The sequence below is a fragment of the Astatotilapia calliptera genome, chromosome 13 (genome assembly GCF_900246225.1).
Source record: "Astatotilapia calliptera chromosome 13, fAstCal1.2, whole genome shotgun sequence".
Lineage (NCBI taxonomy): Eukaryota > Metazoa > Chordata > Actinopteri > Cichliformes > Cichlidae > Astatotilapia > Astatotilapia calliptera.
The window spans coordinates 8,993,017-9,013,915 of NC_039314.1; the positions used below are offsets into that span (position 1 = coordinate 8,993,017).

A 20,899-nucleotide genomic window follows, 5' to 3' on the forward strand; every position below is an offset into this window, starting at 1 on the left:
TCTTAAAGCTATCTGTTACATGGTTAAAGCAATGATCATACTGCAGATTATATTATGCTGGTCAAATACTTTTTGTTCATCCCCACACATGACAACACTAGTGTGTTTATTTTGGGAGGTAAAATATGTGAGGACTTCAATAGTCAAGTTTTTGTTTCAGATAGGAACCGATTCCACTTTGTGGTCATTTTCAAGGCTATAGTTTGAGTTGGTGTTAAATTGTACTGTTATACTGAGAATTATTTGTTATTTAGCCCATTCTTACTAATGGAGAGATGGTGGACAGAATATTACAAACACTAATCTGAAACTCTTTCAGCACCAATTGATCATTAAGTTCTTTTTCAAATAGGAAGGACACATTCTGGAGCAGTTTTACTACACTATAAGGTTTCCAAAATGTACCTATTAAAAAGGCAGCCGATTGTGCTTGTGTGTATTTGCACAAAACTACTACAGATTGTGTTGCTTTTTAAGTCTACCTTGCTTTATAGTACATATTTCTACTAGTTTTTTTACATATTTGACCACTGAACTCAAATTTCCTTTTTTTTTTAAAGAAAATGTGTCTATATAAGTGCTGTAGCTGTGACTTGACTAATGAACTCGGATGCTAGATAGCTGCTGCTGGTTCCTTACTCATGCCATTTTCCCACCAGAAGCATTTGATCAGTTGTAGAAGGAGTCATAGTACAAGTTGAAGTTAACAAGAATTCTAACCACCAATGCTAAGTCTTTAGTTACCCTTCACTTTTTAATTAACTTGGTTGGTTGATTATTTCTTTGTTGTAACCTTGCTTCTGGGCAATAAATCTTGTACCGTTCAAAAGCCTGTTTATTTCCCCTTAAATGGTCCCACATTCGTGGAGATGCATTTGAGGCTGAATACTTCAAATGATTAATTTCAGTACTATATTCATACCGAGTTGAACATACCAAAAAAATGAACTTTTTGTGCAAATGCATATCATATATATCATCTGATCACTGAACTCTGAAGCTAGGTACATTTATATAATCTATAATCAGGATTATAATCTGGACTTTGACTTTGCTATAAATTTTTGATGACTTCAGTCAGTCCTCCTGTGCCAGCTGTACCCTCTTGGTGGTATTTAGTAGGAGAGAAACTCTTACTCTAAAGCTACAGGACTCTGAACATTTACCCTCATGCCTTTTACATATCACTTGGAAATACAAAAAGAGCAACATAACTGAAGTGCACTTCAGGGATTGCCATGTACATCTGTAAGCAGTGGTGGTTTTGAGCACTTTGGTTACCTCTCATACTCAAACTTGTGGTGACTCTTTTCATGTGTGTTACAGCTTTTGGAAATGTGACAGTTTAACATCAAAATGTCTTCCAAGACAGAGAAGGCTAATCGAGACATTGCCTCTAGCAATGTTTGTACCTACGCTCTGAAAGCTCAACCTGTCAACAGCCTGATGAACACACACACCTCTTTCTTTATTTTGGGAGGAGTCTGCAAGGTGGTTTACATCCATTGAGCTTCATACATATGCTTAGTTCGCGAGTGGAAACGGTCACAGCAGTTTTTACCGGCTGAGGCGAACACTTGCTAGGATGCACTGCCATCAGGACTTGGTGAGCTTTCTCAGCTGTGGACTTATTCTGGCAGGAGTTTGGCACCTGGTTTATCACAGGAAGTCACAGAGCTCCTATGGACGCTACATGGCATGCCCTCCTGCTAGAATGGTTCCTGCTAGACTAGCCTGGTTCCTTCAGGAGATGCCGGCTTTCATCATCCCTCTACTTTTAATGCTCACCACGCACAAATCCACAATTATGGGGAAGTACCTGCTGCTAGCGACCTTTTGCGTGCACTACTTTCAAAGGTAAAAGCAGAAAAACAAGTCAGCTTTGTGCCATTTGCTATGCATGTGAAGGGAACAGGGAACATGTATTCACGACAGTAAACAGTCGTGAATACATGTATTCCTATTTACAATATTCCTATTTAATCTTTCCAACATAAGTGATCAACTTTGATGTTATTTAAAAAAAGGAAAGTTAAAATCCCTCCTCTCTAACAGTTTGTCTTTTCTATTTTACATAAAACAACAAAGACGTGGCGTAATCATCTTTTAGCTGCTGGATGTACATTACGTATTGAGACATTTAGTGAAAGCAAGAGACAAAATTTCAGATGGGGACCTAAAAAGCAAAAGAAAAAAACAAAAGGAGGTTTGAAAAGGATTTTTCCTGCTGCTATAATTCAAAACAACACTCTGAGGAATGCTTTCCTAACCTCCCATGAAGAGTGGAGCTTAGTGGCACCATTTTAGTTTTCACCTTAATGCCAAATCATTTATACAGTGTGCTTCCAGTGGATTGTAAAAACACAGCTTTTTCTGCATCTACCAGCATGGAAAAAATGTACCATTATCCCCGTCTTTTGCCACCCCTGCTGCATCTACCATTTTGTTCCCCAATCATAGAACATTTGTGTACTCGCTATTGATGAAAGGAACGCCTTTCCCGCTGAGTGTGATGGTGACAGCGGGTTTGTTCTGCTCTCTAAATGGTTTCCTGCAAGGACACTACCTGCTGCATTGTGCCCAGTTTGATGATGAGTGGTTTACGGGCTATTGCTTTAAAATTGGTAAGTGGAATATTTACTCTTTGGATGTGAAAGTCAGAATCTAATTGTGCTTTTTTTTTATGTCTCATATACTGAGAATTCTTTTTTTGTTGTTGTTGTTTTCAGGTTTACTGCTGTTTTACATCGGCATGGCCATTAATATTCACAGCGACTTTATTCTATGCAACTTGAGGAAACCAAAGGAAGTAATATACAAGATTCCTACTGGTAAGAGACAGATTAGTGACCAAACTCCCACTGTGCTTGTATTAACCTGCAGTCTACTTAATCTCCTGCAGGAGGTCTGTTTGAATATGTGTCTGGTGCCAACTACTTAGGGGAGATTGTGGAGTGGTTTGGATACGCTGTAGCCACCTGGTCTTTTCCAGCACTCTCATTCGCTCTGTTTACCCTCTGCTTCATTGGACCAAGAGCCTACTACCATCACAGGTGCCTAAGATATTGATGTGAAGGAGTCCTGACACAAATACTAACCCCTCAACTAAGGATTTTACCCACATGCTGTTTCTAAACCGTTGTTGTTTCTTCTGTTGCAGGTTTTATCTTGAGAAATTCAAAGACTATCCCAAGTTTCGAAAGGCTTTAGTTCCTTTTATCTTCTGAGGGAAAACATTCATGTATTGCAAAAAACTGTTTACCGTGGTCTATAACATGTTATACAACATTGTTATTAGTGAGGCCTTAACGTGGAATAGTCTAGTTAGCTTGGTTTAGTTAGTGTTTGTATTTAAGAAGGTAACAAGGTGAAGTGTATCAATAGTATTTGCAGCTTGTGAAATTTATGCATGATGTATTAATAAATGTATTTGTCTTGTTTATTACTGATACTCATACAACCGAGTTTCCAAAAGTCAGGAATGCTGTTTGAAATTAAATCAAATGTAAGAATCCACTGATTACCAATTTTACCAATCTTGCTTCAAAACTGCTGGTGCCATAATTTTTGGGACAATTTCACAGCTTTTGTAATTTTGTGTCCGTAGACCATCACAGTGGGATTAAAACTAAACAAAAAGATGTTAGTTTCAACTCAAATGGTGTAACAGCAATAGGACCATAGCCCACCATTTTCAGTTGTTGTGAAAGTAACTGGAAACTTAACAGACAGCCGGTTTCAATTGGCCAGGTGAGACCAGTTCTGTCATTATTCTGTGACAAATGAGATAGAGATTTGGAGTCGATCCAGTTGTTGAATTTTACATTGGAACTTAACATGAGGTCTAAAGACATGTTGATGCAAGTGAGGCCCTCATGAGGCTGAAAAAAGGAAAGTATAAATTAAAAACAAACCTCTCTGTTTAAGAATGTACCAGCAAAATGAAAAGCCCACAGAAGGCAATTACAGTATGTGATGGCAAATTCCTTCTTTGATTAAGAAAAACAACTTCTCCACCAGTGGAAATGTGCCACTAGTATTTAATGAAGTAGCAGGATGAACTGTGAAGCGTACAGGTCAATACTCTCTGCTCCAACTCAGCCAGATGTTGCAAAACTGATAGGAGACCCTTTCGCAGTGCAAATGGAAAATAACCCAGAGGCTACTGCCAAAGAAAGACAAGAGTTTCTCAAGGCAAAGACATGGGATATTCTTCAATGGGCAAGTCAGTGACTTGATCTCAACCCAACAAAGCGTGCTTTTCAGTTACTGAAGACAAGACTGAAGGCAGAAAGTCCCACAAACATGCAGGAACTGGCTGCACTGAAGGCCTGGCAGACTATTGATGTTGCCTAAGACTGTTTGTGAGCCACGGTTCAAATTCAAAGACTATCCCAACTTTCGAAAGGCTTTGTCCATAGGCTCTAGACTTCAAGCAGCCATTGACTACACTGGCTACAAAGAATTTTTATCCAAGTTTTAAAAACAATCTTTATAATTAAAAATTTATATAAGTATATATATAACCTCTTGAATTAAAGCTGAATATATGCACATCTGTCACATTTGATTAAAAATCTACTTCGTTGGTTTACAGAGGAAGCATTATAAAAACTAATGGACCTAACTACAAGGCTCCAAAAAAAACCCCCAAACTTTAAAGTTACACTTTTTAAAATCAGAATACAGCATCAAGTCAGTGAATCGTCTGGGATATTGAGCTGGTCAGTTCAGTAGCAGAGGGGGTTGTTAATCAGTTTCTTCATCAGTTTCCTCTTTGATGTTAATGATATTAACGACAGGTGCACTAGATGGGCAACAATGAGACGAGCCCCAAAACAGGAATGGTTTTACACGTGGAGGACACTGACATTTTCGCCTTTTCTGTTTTGCATTTGGCTTAGAGTCAGAGTCACTACTGGTAGCACGAGGCAATACCTGATACCAGAAGGTTTGCTGGGTTTCCCATCACGGTCTCAAGAGCACGGAGGAGATTCCAGGGGACAGGCTCTGGGAGAGCTGGACAGCTGTGCATGTAAAAGGTCCTTAACACATCAGCAGGACCGGTATCTGCTCCTTTGTGCAAGGAGGAACAGGATGATCACTGTCAGAGCTACAAAATGACCTCCAGCAGGACACTCATGAGGGTGGTCTAAGGGCCTGATGTCCTCTAGTGGGCCCTGTGCTCACTGCCTGGCACCGTGGAGCAGATTAGCATTTGCCATAGAAAACCAGAATTGACAGGTCCACCACTAGTGACCTGTGCTTTTCACAGATGAGAACAGGTTCACCCTGAGCACATATGACAGATGTGAAAGGGTCTGGAGAAGCCGTGGAGAATGTAATGCTGCCTTTAACATGTGGGTGGGTGGGTGAGTGATGGTCTGGAGAGGCATATCCACTGAGGGGTACACAGACCTTTACAGGCTAGCCAACGACACCATGACTGCCATTGGTACCAGAATGAACCCCATGGACCCACTGTCAGAACCTATGCTGGTGCAGTGAGTCCTGGGTTCCTCCTGATGGATAACAATGCCCAGCCTCATGTGGTGAGAGTAAGGAGAGTGTCAGGGTACTCGGTCTCCTGACCCAGCATGTTAATTCTTTGTGATTTTTTGTATTATTGTACTTGTGTGAGTTATTCTATGGTTTCTAGTTTTGATCCCTTGTCCTTCATGTTTCTCTGTGTCCCCTCTGTTCTGTGTAAGTCTGTGTCTGCATGTTTGAGTTTCCCTCTGTGGCTTTCGGTTCTTAGAGCCCTCTGCCTTAGGTTTACGTCTCTGTGTTTCTTAGTTGCTGTCTCCACCGTGTCAAGTTCGCGTCTCTGTGTCTTACTTCCTGTTTTACTTTGAAGGTCCGTGTCTTATGTGAATGTGTTCAGGTTACGCTTCCTTGTCTCGTCAGTTCTGATTTCCCCCAGCTGTGCTCTCCTTCTGTGTCTCATTCCCCTCGTTACTTCCCAATGTATTTAAACCCTGTGTTTCTCTTAGTCAGTGTCGCCCCTCATGCCGTGTGGATCTCCCTGTGAGTTTAGTGTGTTATTCCCCAGTTTAGTTTACTTTGTATGCTCGTTTTTCTGTGACCAGCAGATAAAGCTGTGGTTTTGAGTTCATCCCTCGAGTCTGTGAGTCCTGCATTTTGAGTCCCCATCTCTTGCCTGCCACACAGCGTTTTATGACAGAACGACGCGACCAGACATGGACTCAGCAGGCTCCGCCCGGGAAATTGATTTGGCCCGCATCCAAGGTCTGGTAGAGCGGATTTCCCACACTGATGATGTTCGGGCTGTGACTGTAGGAATCAAAGCCATTGAAGCCATCCTCGAGAGGAACCCCCACTTTGGTCAACTCGGAGGATTTATGGACTCAATAAACATGGTGCGCGAGGCCCGGGAAGTACTGCAAGCCCGAGAGTTAGCTATTCTCGCCCGCTCCCGGTATTCAGCACCGAAGCCACCAGCGCTGCAGCAGCAGATGGAGCTCTCTGCAATGCAGCAGCGGCCATTAAAGCGCAAGGGGGTTGTTAAATCAGATTATTAATCCCGAGACTGTTTTTCCAAAAGCTGCATTTTTCAGGTCCCCGGGGGGTTTGTGTGTTTCCGTTGAGCCTGAAGACAAAATAACGAGCACTGCGAAAGAGCTCTAGGTTTGCGCCCACAAGGACAGATTCTATGGCAATTCCTGAGACTGCTACGCTCTCCAAGGCTTCCCCAGAAGCTGAGTTTGTAATTTCATCTGAATCTGGACCCCTGGAGACAACAGAATCCACTCAGCCTGTGACTATTGACGGTTTCTTGGCTTACTCAGAGCAGGAAATAAATACCTCCAAGACTGTTTTTCCCGAGACTGCTCTAGCCCAAAGTGAAGCTCACTTAGCTGCCTGGCCTACTGAAGCTCCATTCTCACCTCAGCTATCACTCCAGCCTCCTACATTGCCTTTAGGCCAGTCTGCTATTCATTGTTCAATTCAACCTTTAGTTCAGCCACTTGTAAATGGCCTGGCCTGTATTTATATAGCGCTTTACTAGTCCCTAAGGACCCCAAAGCGCTTTACATAACCAGTCATCCACCCATTCACACACACATTCACACACTGGTGATGGCAAGCTACATTGTAGCCACAGCCACCCTGGGGCGCACTGACAGAGGCGAGGCTGCCGGACACTGGCGCCACCGGGCCCTCTGACCACCACCAGTAGGCAACGGGTGAAGTGTCTTGCCCAAGGACACAATCCATAGCTCAATTACCCATTCAGTCCATTGCTCATGTGCCTAGTCAGTTCCGAGCTCAGTCTCTTGCGTCGCCACCAGTTCAGTTCCCCGTAGCACTTCACTACACTCAGCCAGTCAGGCTGCTACTCAGTCATTCAACCTATAGCCCTGCCATTAATGCACTCTGTAGCTGAGCCGTTAGCCGCCCGGCCCGCAGCCAATTCAGCCACTCCTCCACTCGTTACACCTCCACCACAACAGTCACTGCAGTTCCCGGTTCAGTTTCCTGCAGCTCAGCTGTCCCCAGTGCAGTCTCCCTTAGCACAGTCATCCACTCAACCACCAGCTCCACTTTCTCCCCAACCGTCACTACTACCTCTAGCTCAGTTTCCTGTGCAGTCACCCCTAGTTCATTCTTCTGTGAAGTCATCAACTCCACCACCCACTCCACTCTCACCACCACCGTTACTACAGACATTAGTTCAGTCCCCTGTGCCAGTGCAGACGCCCTCAGTTCTGTCTCCCGTGCAGTCATCTACTTCACCACCATTAGTAGCTCAGCTCCCCATGTCTCCAGTAGCTCAGCTTGCACCTGAACCACTAGCCCAGTCCCCTGTAGCAGTTCAGTCTTCTGGTCAGCTTAACATTCAGCCAGGGGTCCCAATGCCCTCTGGTTCTACACCGGCTCCTGCTGGAAGCTCGGATGAGTCCATCCAGCACTCCGTGGCTCCCACGCCGCCACCCGCCTCGTCCGCTGGGGGTTCTGGTGAGCCCGGCTCTGTCACCTGTGCCACCCGCCTGGTCGCCCCCGACCGTTTGACTTATGAACTTTTGTGCCGGCGACCTCCGGGTCGGCCCCCTGACTTACTATTGAACTGTTCTTTGTGCGCCGGTGTTTTCTGTGCACGTGTTGTTTTTGGACTCCTGGTGCTCCTGTTTTGTTTTGCCACACAGCGTTTTATGACAGAGTTCCTAGAGAACAAAGTAACTGATGTTGCTGACTGGCACCCACACTTGCCTGACTTAAATCCAATAGAACACCTCTGGGAACACCTCTAATGACAGGAGCTCAATGATGCCCTGCTCCAGATCTGCGAGGAGATCCACCCCAGGACACCATCCGTCATCTCATTAAGGGCATATGCAGACGTTGTCAGGCATGCATGTGGGGGCCACACAAACTACTTACTAGTATTTTGAGTTGCTTTAATGACATTTCTGCAAAATGGACTAGCCTGAAGTATCAATGTTTCATTTTTATTTATGGGGTGTCTTTGAATTCAGCCCTCTGCAAGTTGATAATTTTCATTTCCATCCAACAACATGGTATCTCTTTATTGCTAACACATTACCCAGTCCAAATTACTATAAATGCCCAGCATGATTCCTTTCCCCATACACATCAGATGCGTTTTCAGCATAGTTAAACATTAATGCTACCTTCACAGATATAAGTTACCCATGTACTAATGTACCCCAGTGCCAGCATGGGTTTTTAAATGATATGCAAAAGGACTCCCTACTGTCTAAGCTCTTTTTTTTTTAAATTTGAAACCAAAAAGGCAGCATTCAGTCCCCATTTTAAACCCACAAACCAGAATTCCACACTACACAAAAAAATCTGTTCCGCTAATTCATATCTTGAATTATATATTTAACATCCAGAGCAAGATTAGCAGTTTCCACAGCAACTTGCAATGCGCTGAGTTTAGCTGTGAAGGAGTCTAGTACACGTGGCTGCACACGAGTGTCTTTAAACACCGGTGATGGACAGAAATCTGAATATTTAGTGTTTAGATAAGTCCACTTCTTACTTGGGCTACTTTGTACCAAACCGCAGCCACAGAAGCCCAAACTTTCCTCCATGGTTTCTTTGATGGCATCTGCAGGGAGCATCCAGCGATGAGCATGAGTCAGATCAATTAAAGAACTCCCACCATCGTGCTCCAGCGCTCGAGCTGCAGACTCCAGAGCACAGCAGAATAGCTCCACACCAAGAAGGTACTCTGTCTGTGAGCACATTAATACCGATGCAGTCTCTGGTACCTCACTCTTGCTCTAAGAAAAAAATATGGCATCATGAAGGCATGTCATTGTGAAAGACACGTGAAATCAATAAAACTGGGGTAAGTGAAGACCAAATACTGGATCTCACCTTGTGTCTAACATAAGCAGCCAAGTTTGTCTCAGTACAGCCACCCCCAACCAAGGCAAATGGTTCCCTTAGAGTGAGCCTCAGTACATGTTCTGCCGTCTGGCACACCACCTTTAGCACAAACACATCAGGAAGTGACCCCTTTGTCACATTTACATGACAATAATGGGTATTCCATGACTGTGTTAAAAACGTATATTTTCTGAAGAAATTTGATCTCTCAATGGACGAACACTAAAACATTTACTTTGTGGGAAAATCCATTACTGACTTCTCATTTATTGAACTAACATACAGCAGGAATTGTAAATCTTAGCGATAGGGAGTCTTATGAGTGGAATCTACGTTGTTTCAGGCAATATGTCTCTCCATCCATCATTAACTCCAGAAGCCAACAGTACAGCTTTAACACCCACTTTATCTTACCTTCAGCTCATTTAACATGGTCTGGTTCCTGTGGCAGAGGATCATTGTGCAGATCGCAGACTCCCCAAGAGGGAATAAATGCAGCATTGTCTTGGATCCAAAGTGCTTTATACAGAGATCCCTCGCCTTCCCGTAGGTCTTGGGTGGGATTGTGGTATGTAATGTGGCCACAGGTTGAGCCCCTATTTGTAAAAGGTATGCAAAAAAACAAAACAAACAAACAAAAAAACCCCCCACCATAAATACAACACAAGTATATTCCACTCGGACAGTAGATAGATTATTACAGTAGTGCAGTGAGCTGAATTGAAAAACAAATAAAGCTATTGGTGTTTAACTGGTGCTTGTATGTATGGCATGATTTTGCAGCCCACCTGTCAGCTGAGTAAGTGGCTCCATAAGAGCAATTCCCAGTCTCTCTACCACTATGACACCATGACTCCTGAGATATTGCTGCAAAACTGGGTGGATGACCTTCTGGCACATGAAGAGCTTCACTTCATCATTAATCACCTGTCTGCCAAGCTCCAGAAGTTGACCCAGGATCTGTGAGTCTGTGTCTACATCCGGGTGGGCCTCAATTACTCCATCTCCTAGTTCAGAAATGTCCCCAGCAAGAGACGCACTGAAAAGCACAACACTGAGGGGATTTAAAGGTTTGTCTTCCTCACTCAGGCCATCAGGCATCTCCACCAATAAACCTGGAAGCACTTCAGAGCTTAGCACAGAATGACCTTCTACAGGAACAGTCACTATTCTGCCAAAACTGACTATACCTGGACTGCTGCAGGGAACGGTGAGCAAAAAAGCTTGCACAGCCAGTTTGCTAATGTGAAGCGTCTCGGGCTCTGTTAGTACACATGCGGGTTTGCTGGAGATAACACTGCGAGCTAACGTGATCAAGTTCTGAGTGCTGCAGAAGTCGAGCTTCACTCTACAACCACAGTCTTCTCGTTGAAGGTAGCTGGTACACAGAGCGAGCAGGTAGTTGTTCACTCTGATAGCCACGCTTTCCCTGAGAGCAGACTTTTTGATTTGTTCAATAAGAGAAAGGCATAAGACAGCTGCAAACAAACCGCAGTCGCTGAAGCGAGAGACGTGGTTGAGGATGGAGGTTTTTATGAGATTGATAAAAGGCTGCGAGGAGGAAACGGATGAAAGAAGAACCGAGGAGGCAGAGGTGGTCACGACGTGTCCTCCAATGTTGTTGTGAACTTGTTTCAGTCTACCTGTGGGACCGAAACAAGACGTTAGTATCTGTTTCAGCAGGTGAAGCTTGCTGCAAATATCAGTGTTGTCCAGTGGCATATCAGTGCAAACAGATGGAGATTTCTTGCTGAGTCGAGACATGACCGAAGCACATTTAACATTGTTAAGGTAGACAGTACCAACATACGGCAAATCGGCAGTGATAAGTGTTAGCAATGATAGAATAGTGATGCTCGTAGCATTGCCTGACCAAATTGTGTTTTAAAAGAACGGGGAACAGTTGCAGATTAATTTATTAAATCCAACCAAAACCACCACTACCTTATTGTAGGGTCTAACATTTGATGCCATACATATTTAGATGTAATTTGACAGTGTGTAGTTTGAGAGATTGACAAAGGCGTTGTACAGACACAACTCGTTTCCATGGTAGCAACACAGCGCTTGGCCAAGCTGCGGTCCTACTCGAGAAACCGTCGCTTGCCTCTAGTACCGGCTTTTCATAAGGAATAAACCAACTAAAAGCGAATTTACGAGTCTTTATGTAGAAGAGTAGTTGTCTATCTCTATTATTATTTTTTTATGCAAAAGGCATACAGTGAAACGTCCCACGCACAATGCGCTCAGTTATTGGACTACAAATTGAAGGTGACGTCATCTCCGGTCGCCCGGCTGTTGAAGAATCATTCAAAACTGTTGGCGGTATGAAGTTCTGGTTAACTTTAATATACTTATATGTTTTATGTCTAACGAACTTATATGTTATTATTTTACTTTATTATAACACTTGTTATGTTTTTGTAATTGTTGACGGTGGCCGTTTGTCGTACGAGCGTAACAAATAAAGAAATCTGTCTCTGTTGTCTTCAAAAAATACAGGTAATAGCTGCCCACCGTGCACTTACTCTAGTGAAGCTAACTGAATTCATGAGAATGGCTCCTATCAAACTTGTCATTAAGGTAAGTGAAACGATATACCCAGTACACGAGTTCGTGCGGTGCTGCGTTGAATTAACATACTGTATATTATATTTGTTGATGATGAATGAATAAAACGAGGTAGAGAAGGGTGTGTGGATGGAGGACAGTACAGATCAGGAAGTACAGATGATTAGTAAAGAGGAAGTGAGGGCGGCTGTGAAGAAGTTAAAATTATCGTAAGACTCATTTGCGGAATATTTGTAGCAGTATGAGCAGTACTGTTTTAATTACTGGGATACTGCAGACACAGGAAGAAATCTACAAAACAATGTAGGCTTGAAGAGAATGCAGGGTAGGATCCCAAAGGAATAAATGTTGATTATTTTGTTGACAATAGGACATATAGGCTAAACCATACACTAGAACAGGCAAACACCGAACAGGTCTCTGCATTTATGTAATCCACCAAAACCTGTTGAACACGTGCCAATCCTTTGCATTAAGTTTGAGTGAAAAAGAAGAGAATCAGTGGCTTTGTTGAAGGACAGAAATTACAGTTTTACACTGAGGAATTTGTTACTGAAATTAAACAATTTTCTATTTAAATATCTTGAATTAGATGATTGATGCTAGTCTCCTGTCCACATTCCAGTCCACTAGGTGGCAGTAATGCACCTGTAAATTGGTTTGCCAACTTACAGGTGCATTACTGCATTGAAGAAAAAGCTACAAGAGGATGAAGAGTGGAAAAGCAGTTGGTTCAAATGACTTGCCTTTGGCGGCATAGAGATATCTATATGAGATGGAAGCATGTGATAGGATGCCAAGGAAGGAACTGTGTTATTGCACGAGGAAGTTAGAAGTGGCAGAGAAGTATTTGAGGGTAGTATAGAACATATATGAGGACACCAAGATGATAGTGAGGTGTGCAGTATGAGTGACAGATAGGCTCTGCGTGAGCCCATCCTTTTTGCTGTTGTGATGGACAGCTGAAATGAGATCTGGCAGGAGTCTCAGTGAACTGTCATTTTCACAGATGACTGTGATCTTTAGTAAGAGTAGGGAGCAGGTGGAGCCTGGGGAGATGGAGGTGTGTTCAGGAGAGTAGAGGAATGAAACTCATTAGAACCAAGAAAGAATACATGTGTGTGAATAAGAGGGAAATGGGTGAAGATGCAAGGAGTAGAGGTACTGAAGGCACATGAGTTTAAATATCTGGGAACAACCATCCAAAGCAATGCACAATGCAGAAGAGAGGTGAAGAAGAGAGTGCAGGTAGAGTGGAGCAGGTCAGAGGTGATTTGTGGGAAAGGGATAGCAGCAAGACTGAAATGGAAAGTTTACAAGATGGTAGTAAGACCTGCTATGATGTATGGTTTGGAGATGGCATTGACAAAAAGACAGGAGGAGGAGCTGGAGGTAGCAGAATTGAGGAAGTTCACATTGGTACTAATCAGGATGGACAGAATTCGAGATGAGTAGTTTGGAGACACAGAGGGCCAAGTCTGTGCATGTGTGCAGATGATGGATAGTGGATATGTTGAGGAAATGATGTTTGCTATGGAGCCCCCAGGCAGGATGAAAATAGATATACAGAGAAGATGAATGAATGTGAAGGAAGACATGAAGATGGTTGGTGTGAAAGAGAAAGATGCTAAGGATATGGTGAGATGTAGGCAGATGGTTAGTTGTGGGAGCGCGTAAAGAGATCAGCTGAAATAAGAAGGAGATAATATATATTTGTTAAATTAAAGAACATTGCGCTCCCATGTTCAGCTGCGCAACAGCAGTTGTACCTCAAGGTGCTTTACATACGGTAGTATGGTAAAGACAGAGTTTGAAATTCTTATCAACACTCATTTTAAAAGCCTGCATCTCTGATGGTGCATTAATGTCTGTGGGCTTGCCAGCTAACACATCTGGAATACACTCTCATCCAGATGATGATTTTTTCAGGGAAGGCCTTGCATATTTCAGCAATACAATGCTAAAGCATGTACTGGATCTATTACAACAGCATGGCTTCACAGTAGAAGAGTCTCAATGCTGAACTGGTCTGGCTGTATTCCAAACCTTTCACCAGTTAGAAAGATTTGACAGAATGAAAAATAGAAAAAGGAAGACGCAAGACTTTTGAGCAACTAGAATCCTGTATCAGATAAGAATGGGATAATGTTCCTCTCCTAAAAGCTCAGCATCTGACCTCCTCAGTTTACAGATATTTACGTTATTGAAAGAAGAGGACATGCTACGCAGTAGTAAACATGTTGCTGCCATCAAATTCAAAATGACTTTGTTTTTTTCTTGAAATAGTACTACAATTTTCTCAAGTTTAAACATTTGGTATGTTTTCCATGTTCTCTTGTAAATAAAATGGGGAATTATAAGATTGCAGATCATTGAATTCTGCTTTTATTAACATTTTATACAGTGTCCCAGATATTTTGGAATTGGGTCTGTAACTCTAATTGAAGTACATTTGCTGAGAGCTTTCCCAGTAAACTTTGCTCAGGGCTATAAAGCTGTTTATAGCTTATTTCAGCGTCTTGTCAACAAGTACTTGCCATATGTATTTGGGAAATATTTTGCTTCTAAGAAGCTGTTTTGTGTTTTTCACTCACCACAAAATGCATTTTTCTGACGTAAGATGCACACAAGGTACCAAGCGACGAGATGAATATGCTTTCTTTTCAAACGTTTTTAGCCGTCATGATAAACAGCTCTCTGTGTTTGTGCTACGTCCAAATAGTAGAACAGCTACACAAACTACTTCCAGCAAGTGACATGAGTTTTTATGGTCTGTGCTAAACCTTTGAAAAGCTCTCGTGCAGCCCTGGAAAATATGCAACCCAGCAATACAGCATGTGGTTGTTTTTCTAGCATTTGCTGTATTCCAATTCTGATGTAAGATTTTCTTTCTTTTTTCCCGTCTAAGTAGGACTGTATTTGTCCACAAGAGGGCACTACAGATGCATGTTTCAGCTGCTGTTACACCATGTTACCATGTTGTGGTTCATTCTTTAGAAAAAGTTGGAGTTTCTGGTCACCTTTTGGGAATCTCATGCCTTCCCAAGAGCCTTTTGTTAATGGGCACAACCATACGGCGAAGAGGAAACTCATTCTATGAAAAATCCGAGCTGTTCATCCTCAGTCTGTTGCTCTGACAGAAATAATGCACATCAGATGTTTTTGTTAAGTGCAGGGAAAGCCGTTGGTCTCTCTTTTGTTGATGTTTCATTTATTGAGAGTTTTGGATGAGGGGCTGCAGACATTTTCGCTGATCTCTCACATCCTCCGTAATGCCATGTGTGCCTAGCTGACCAGATATTGCGTTCATTCCCTTTTATTTGTTTCATATGCATGCCTGCATACAGGCTACCCCACCACCCCCCTCGGTTGGATGTGGGAGAGTAAAAACCCTGGAGGTTCACGGAAGGTTCCTTCCCACTGGGCACATAATGATACTGTTGTGTTAGTCTGCCTGAGAAAATCCACACAGCCTCTACCATGCTTAACCAGCTAACCGCAACAAGTATGTTAGAAGGGATCAGACCAAACAATAGCATTCAAGGCTCTGCCTATGGCTTCTCTTTTACAAGACATACAGCACTGCCACCATGTTTTCTTAATGACTGAATTAACTTCTTAGAATAATAAAGAGAAAAAAATCTCCTGGTTTCTGTTTTCACAGATGTTGCTGATTGTGTTTGCCATCTTGCACAGAGAATAAGGTTTATCTGAGAAATTATGATTTTTATGTTCTTGGATTCATTGGGCCATGTTCAGTAGGTTGTTCGGGGTGTTTTATGGTCCTTTCTACTGGGATGTTTTCAAAGCAGCTCCCTCCGTGGTCTGTGGAACTGCAGGAGGTGTTGGTATGCTCCTTCTTAAATAGGCTTAGACCATATAGTGACCTGCCACTTCTCAGACCTCCCGAAAAGGCCCTGTGGGCTAAAAGGCTGATCCACTCAAGTGCATGCTGTGTCTGCCAGGACATTATTGCTACAGAGCCCTGCAATCTGCCTTCTATTAAGAGCATACACCACCAACTTTTTACCCATCTAATGTAGTAAGTTGAGACAGACCAAAGTGTTTTTTTAAGGAATAAAAGATCTGAGTTATCACAGAGCAGTTTAATGTCAGAGGTTTATGTGCTGTTTAGTGTTATTGTTGGTCTGGAGATGAGCTCATAACAGACCACACATCGCGGCTCTGAACAAAAATTATTGCATTTTCTTCTTGGAAACATTTTTGACACTTTCCATTTTCAAAAAGAGAAAGTGACAAGGATAAAAAAAAAGAGGAAAAAAACGCTTTCATCTCAAAACTGGCCTACATTGCAGTACAGAAATCACATCTCCTAATGAGGCAAAATGCTTCTCAGCTTGCTATTTCTGTCTATCTACCAATTTCTCAGGGATGTGTCTGCCTACACTTTGTTTGCCGAGTGTTACCTGGAGATATTCTTGTCTGTTCTTGCTGCTGGAATTCCTCTCCTGGGTTGTGTCTCTTTTTATCATCAAATAAAGGAAACTCAGGTGTGCTAACATTCATCCAGAGTGAAGGGAGGCTTGCATACAAAACACTTTGGTGCACTGTTTGTAAATAACATTTGCATTTGGGAATAATCAAGTTTCAAATGTTAATGTTAAGTAGCCAGTGGTTTGAAAAACTGGAAAACAGTTTTTTTGTGTGTTTTTTGCTTTTTTTTACAAGGGGAAACCCAGGTGACTCACAGCACAAAGAAAGAGAGCTGGGAATGAGAAAAATAAAGCCAAAGTTGTCACACCCACATATCTAAAGAGTTCCCCAGGGTGCTTTGCAGACTTGCAGAAAGAGTCAGAAAAAGAGAGAGAGAGACAAAGGGAGAGTTGGGATAGATGCAAGTTTTATTGAGTGAGACCGCATCTGCTGCCCCTTCTCTCCCAATGTAAACATCTGCGGCTGGTTAGTGTTAGCCTCTGAGCTAAGTGCAGTCTGAGAAGGTCTGGTTCTTACACTGCGATAGCAATGGCAAAGGGCAGCGAGGTGGGGAGGCGGGTGAAGCTGGGCTCCGTGCCCAAGTTTGAGCAGCGCAGGCAGGAGGTTTGGAGAGCTGGGTCTGGGAGAGAGATAAGGGAAGGTAAAGAGTGTTTTGGGAACTGAGTGTGACATAGACCAGAGCTCTGCAAACGAGAGAAAGTAAAAGAGTCATCGGGATGTGTTTATTTACAGGCAGAAAATAGAGAGGACCTTTCTTGTGTTGTGCTGTGGGCTGTGGGCAGGTTTAGTGTCTGCTTTTTTGGATTTTATTTCTCTTGGTTAACCTTTTTTTTTCCCCCACGCAAGTTATCAGTTCAGAAGCAGGGAGACTTGGGATAGAGAAGCTGAGCCTTAGCCTGCAGGAAGACTCGGTCCTATCTATTCAATATGTGACAGCAGACCACAAAAGATGGCACAATAAAGGATTTGGGATTAAGTAGCGCTTCTTGCCGCTTCTCGTTCAGCCTTCAGCCTCTGTTCATAACTCTAAAGCCCGAGCAAAGCAGAGAACAAAGCGGTGCTGGCCCACTTTAGTATGTATGAAAAGAGTAACTTCCTCTTGAACTTGGCCCTTTATCAAACTGTTCCTTTCCAACAACAGTGGCAGAAGCTCTGAGTATTTCCTTAAATGTGTCACAACGTAAAATAGCTCTTCAGTTTCTCAGTGAATATGTCACATTTAATGAAACCCTTAGGGTCCTGAGTATGACATGGTAGAAACTGTCACAGAAAGAATAAAATATGGAGTTTTTACTGATGGGGTGATGCAAAATTTTCTGTTGCCTTTTTACTGTGTTTTCTAAAAAACAAAAGAGAGAGAGAGAGAGAGAAAACTTGTGGTTTCATCGCTGCATCTAAAAAGTATACTACTCCTTGCGAAGATCTCACTTTAAAAAGACCAATAAATAAACATACACGAAGGTTATGGTTCGTGGCATAGTTCAGCCAAGAGATGCACTGGTCACTCTTTGTGCTGGGAGTTGACAAATTTAGGCCACATGATGTGATTGTACTCAGAGCCTTTGTGCAAAATTAAATTAAATGCCAAATTCTGCTGCTATTTTGTCTTGTCTGCGATATTCAACATAAATGTCCCTTGTAAAAAGCTCTAGTAGCTGTAGTGCCCAAGCAGCACAGCGTTGGCCAAGATATCAATACTTTTGCAGGTAATTTGTCTCTCTACCAAACTGGCACTTTTGCTGGGCAAATTAATTGGTTTCTCATTAGGGTGATTGCATTAGTTTGCATTCCTGACAAAATCCCCCGTTTCCGAGAATCTGGCAGAATCACATGCTGTTTTTGTATAAGGGCAGACCAGTGTTTATCATTAACTTCCAATTCCCAGTCGAGCCTTGTCTGCTGTTCTAATGTGATAAAAAGAAGTTAGTCTAAAGCTTGATACTTGTCTGGCTTGCAGCCCAAAGGACACTCACTCAGAAGCACAGAAACCACGTCAGGGGATTTACAATGCTGTGCTTTTCTATAACGATCTCCCTCTGAACCCTATACTGATTGCATATTTTTAGCAAATTAATGTGACATCACACTTTTTTGTGATTGCAAAAAAGTTTGCATGATATTTTGTCCTTTCTGATGTCAACACAGCTGAGCAGGCAGATAACCGCTGGTCAGGTTCAGTCTCTGCCAGCACACATGAGATTGTGTGATTTTGAGGCATCTAATTCAATGATTGTAAGATTTTGAGAAAACAGAAAAAGTGCACAAGTCCAGTAGCCACAAAAATGTTGATAAGTGTCAACTGAACATTTGTCTTGCACATTGTCAGTAAAAACTAAAGATCATAAGGATCAAAGGGTGGTTAGACTGGATAATCTGGTAACTTGTACGCAGTGAAAAGAGTTAAGTCTTAGAAGTCGGGAACCAGTATACCAAAAAATCCAGTCTGCATGTGTCATCTCCACTAGCTGGTCTCTGTGTTTTGATTGACAGGGTCTGACCCTCTGTTGCTAGGTTTTCCCACACATGGGTATTTGTAGGAGGCCACCAGTCATTGGTGCGCAACTGTGAGACAAAGGTCAAAAGATGAAGAGAATGCTGATCTTTAGGGACGAGCTGATACTGACAGGCAACATGCACACAATTTAAACATGAGGAGCGGGCATTAAATGGGGCTCCGTTCTGGTCCATGGGGTTCATTTCTTTGTGCATGCATGCTATTGTATAAGAACCTTTCAGTATTTTTTGCACACTCTGTTTTTATTTTTTAAACAGTTTTCCATTTGTAAATGTATTTTAACATTTAGACTTGCATTTTAACATGAATTGGCATGCATTAATGCTGTAGGGCTGCACATACTCAATACTACAAGACATGTCTGAGATTAAAACCAACTAGAAAGATTCACTTATCAGTCATGTGGGGGCACCCTCTGCACTCGTTTAGCTGTGGAAATAAGAAAGCAGATTCACTTCAGTTATTATAATACAGAAAGAACGAGAGAGGATAATGCTCTCAAGGGGAAAATAATGCAGAGTATTTGGCAGGCTGATTTGCTCACATGTAGCCTTTAATAACATTTGATGAAAGGTTCACAGCCAAGCTTTACTTTTACCAGTTGAGAAACAATGCAGTACTTTAATGAGCAAGCTAAGCTAATCTTAACTAACAAAAGAAAGCGACAACTGGAAAAAGTTTGGAGGTGGGAAGTGTACATTTGTGTCCAGAGTTAGAACATTAGTAGACGGTTATACCCCTGTGGGATGAGGTCTCTCACGTCATGCTGAGAGCATGCTGGATTGTAGAGTTTAGTCATCTTGTCTATAATACTATGCTTTAACACTAGCCCAGAGGATGTGCCTGCTTAAAAACAAAGCTTTCAGTGTGCACCAGTTTCCCCTGTTACTGAATGATCCAGTGATCCTTCTCCTCTTGTTACACACTCTTCAAGTTCCACAATGTGATCCTCAGGTCAGTGTCTGGTTTTGGCTTTTCGTGACCTTAGTGTTTTTGCACCGTCATTCTCATGAATGCTTTTTGCCGCATTATCACTCTGGGTTTTAGTACTCGCTGCTCCACTGTGTCATGTTGTGGGTGGTCTCAGTCCATCCATTACTTCCTTGACCATGGAGAGGCTAAGTTCACACGAGACTCACATCCATTTGCTCTCTGCAGAGGGCAGCTTTTGCACTCATGTGTAAACCATAATCAGGCTAGCTTGAGAAAGATGTAACAGCAACTTAAACAGCAGCGGCACTTTTGGCCTCCTTGTTCCTTATTGCTTATTGTCACAAGGACATAGTGATTCAGGAATCCACCCTGCTGCTCTTTTCCTTTCTTTCTGCAACACACACACAAAAACAAGGTTTTATTACCTCTCTGATACAAACTGGGATAATAATCCTCATTTTTATGGTACATCTTTAGATTTTCCTGTAGCTTACTGTGTCCTCAGGCACTGTATTGCAGATATAATTTACGCTGAGTGAGGGGAAATATGAGGAGACAAACGGGGCCATACTTTTTGTAAAGAGATTGGTAGGGAGATGGCTAGACAGAGAAAAAGGAGGGAGCGGACTGCTGTGAGAGGCCTGGGGTGATGTTTGAGGACACAGGGGGTCATTGTGGTTTGTCTCGCTGTCAATCACCCGCACTTTGATTCCCTTTGTTGCCTGTGAGCTCAATGCCCCTCAGCAACCTGTGGCTATCCTTCCTCTTTGTGTTACAGTGTGGGAACTATGCTGTGCTGGTGGATCTCCACGTTCTATCCCTGGGCGGCCAAGAGGACACTAGCTGGTTCACTACGAGCCACATCGAGGTACAGACACGGGGAGATGGGCGTGGCTGTTATTAAGTGTGAAAGGGAATACATGGCGTCTTTCCTGCTGGAGACCTTTTCAAAAGGCAGAAGCAGCGTAGAATCTAAAATGACTCTGAGCCTCGTCTATTTTCATTGTTGGAGAACTGTTCCCATCTCCCTCTCAGCCACATGTG

General features: G+C 42.7%; 3 protein-coding genes across 5 annotated transcripts in view; 2 read left to right on the forward strand and 1 right to left on the reverse strand.

The window, feature by feature from the left end:
- Nucleotides 1–10: 10 nt before the first annotated feature.
- On the forward strand, nt 11–3,523 carry srd5a2b (steroid-5-alpha-reductase, alpha polypeptide 2b). The gene is made up of 5 exons (XM_026190889.1): nt 11–1,857; nt 2,461–2,624; nt 2,730–2,831; nt 2,903–3,053; nt 3,161–3,523. Exons 1-5 carry the CDS (start codon nt 1,586–1,588, stop codon nt 3,225–3,227), a joined length of 756 nt encoding a protein of 251 aa, XP_026046674.1. The 5' UTR covers nt 11–1,585; the 3' UTR covers nt 3,228–3,523.
- Nucleotides 3,524–8,128: 4,605 nt separating this feature from the next.
- On the reverse strand, nt 8,129–11,244 carry mkks (MKKS centrosomal shuttling protein). Its single transcript, XM_026189034.1, has 4 exons — nt 10,170–11,244; nt 9,796–9,977; nt 9,370–9,480; nt 8,129–9,272 (listed from the first exon to the last, which is right to left on the reverse strand). The coding sequence occupies exons 1-4, from the start codon at nt 11,143–11,145 to the stop codon at nt 8,844–8,846; spliced, it is 1,698 nt and encodes a 565-aa protein (XP_026044819.1). The 5' UTR covers nt 11,146–11,244; the 3' UTR covers nt 8,129–8,843.
- The window catches only part of slx4ip (SLX4 interacting protein), a 34,132-nt gene continuing 23,763 nt past the window's right edge, over nt 10,531–20,899 (forward strand). The window contains exons 1-4 of one of the 3 annotated variants that reach the window (XM_026189037.1): nt 10,531–10,591; nt 11,596–11,706; nt 11,884–11,964; nt 20,634–20,723. In XM_026189037.1, the coding sequence (XP_026044822.1) occupies nt 11,932–11,964; nt 20,634–20,723 (123 nt within the window). In that variant the 5' untranslated portion in view covers nt 10,531–10,591; nt 11,596–11,706; nt 11,884–11,931. Of the gene's footprint in view, nt 10,592–11,517; nt 11,707–11,883; nt 11,965–20,633; nt 20,724–20,899 lie in introns of those variants that run through there. The other 2 variants (XM_026189036.1, XM_026189035.1) reach the window with 2 other exon arrangements.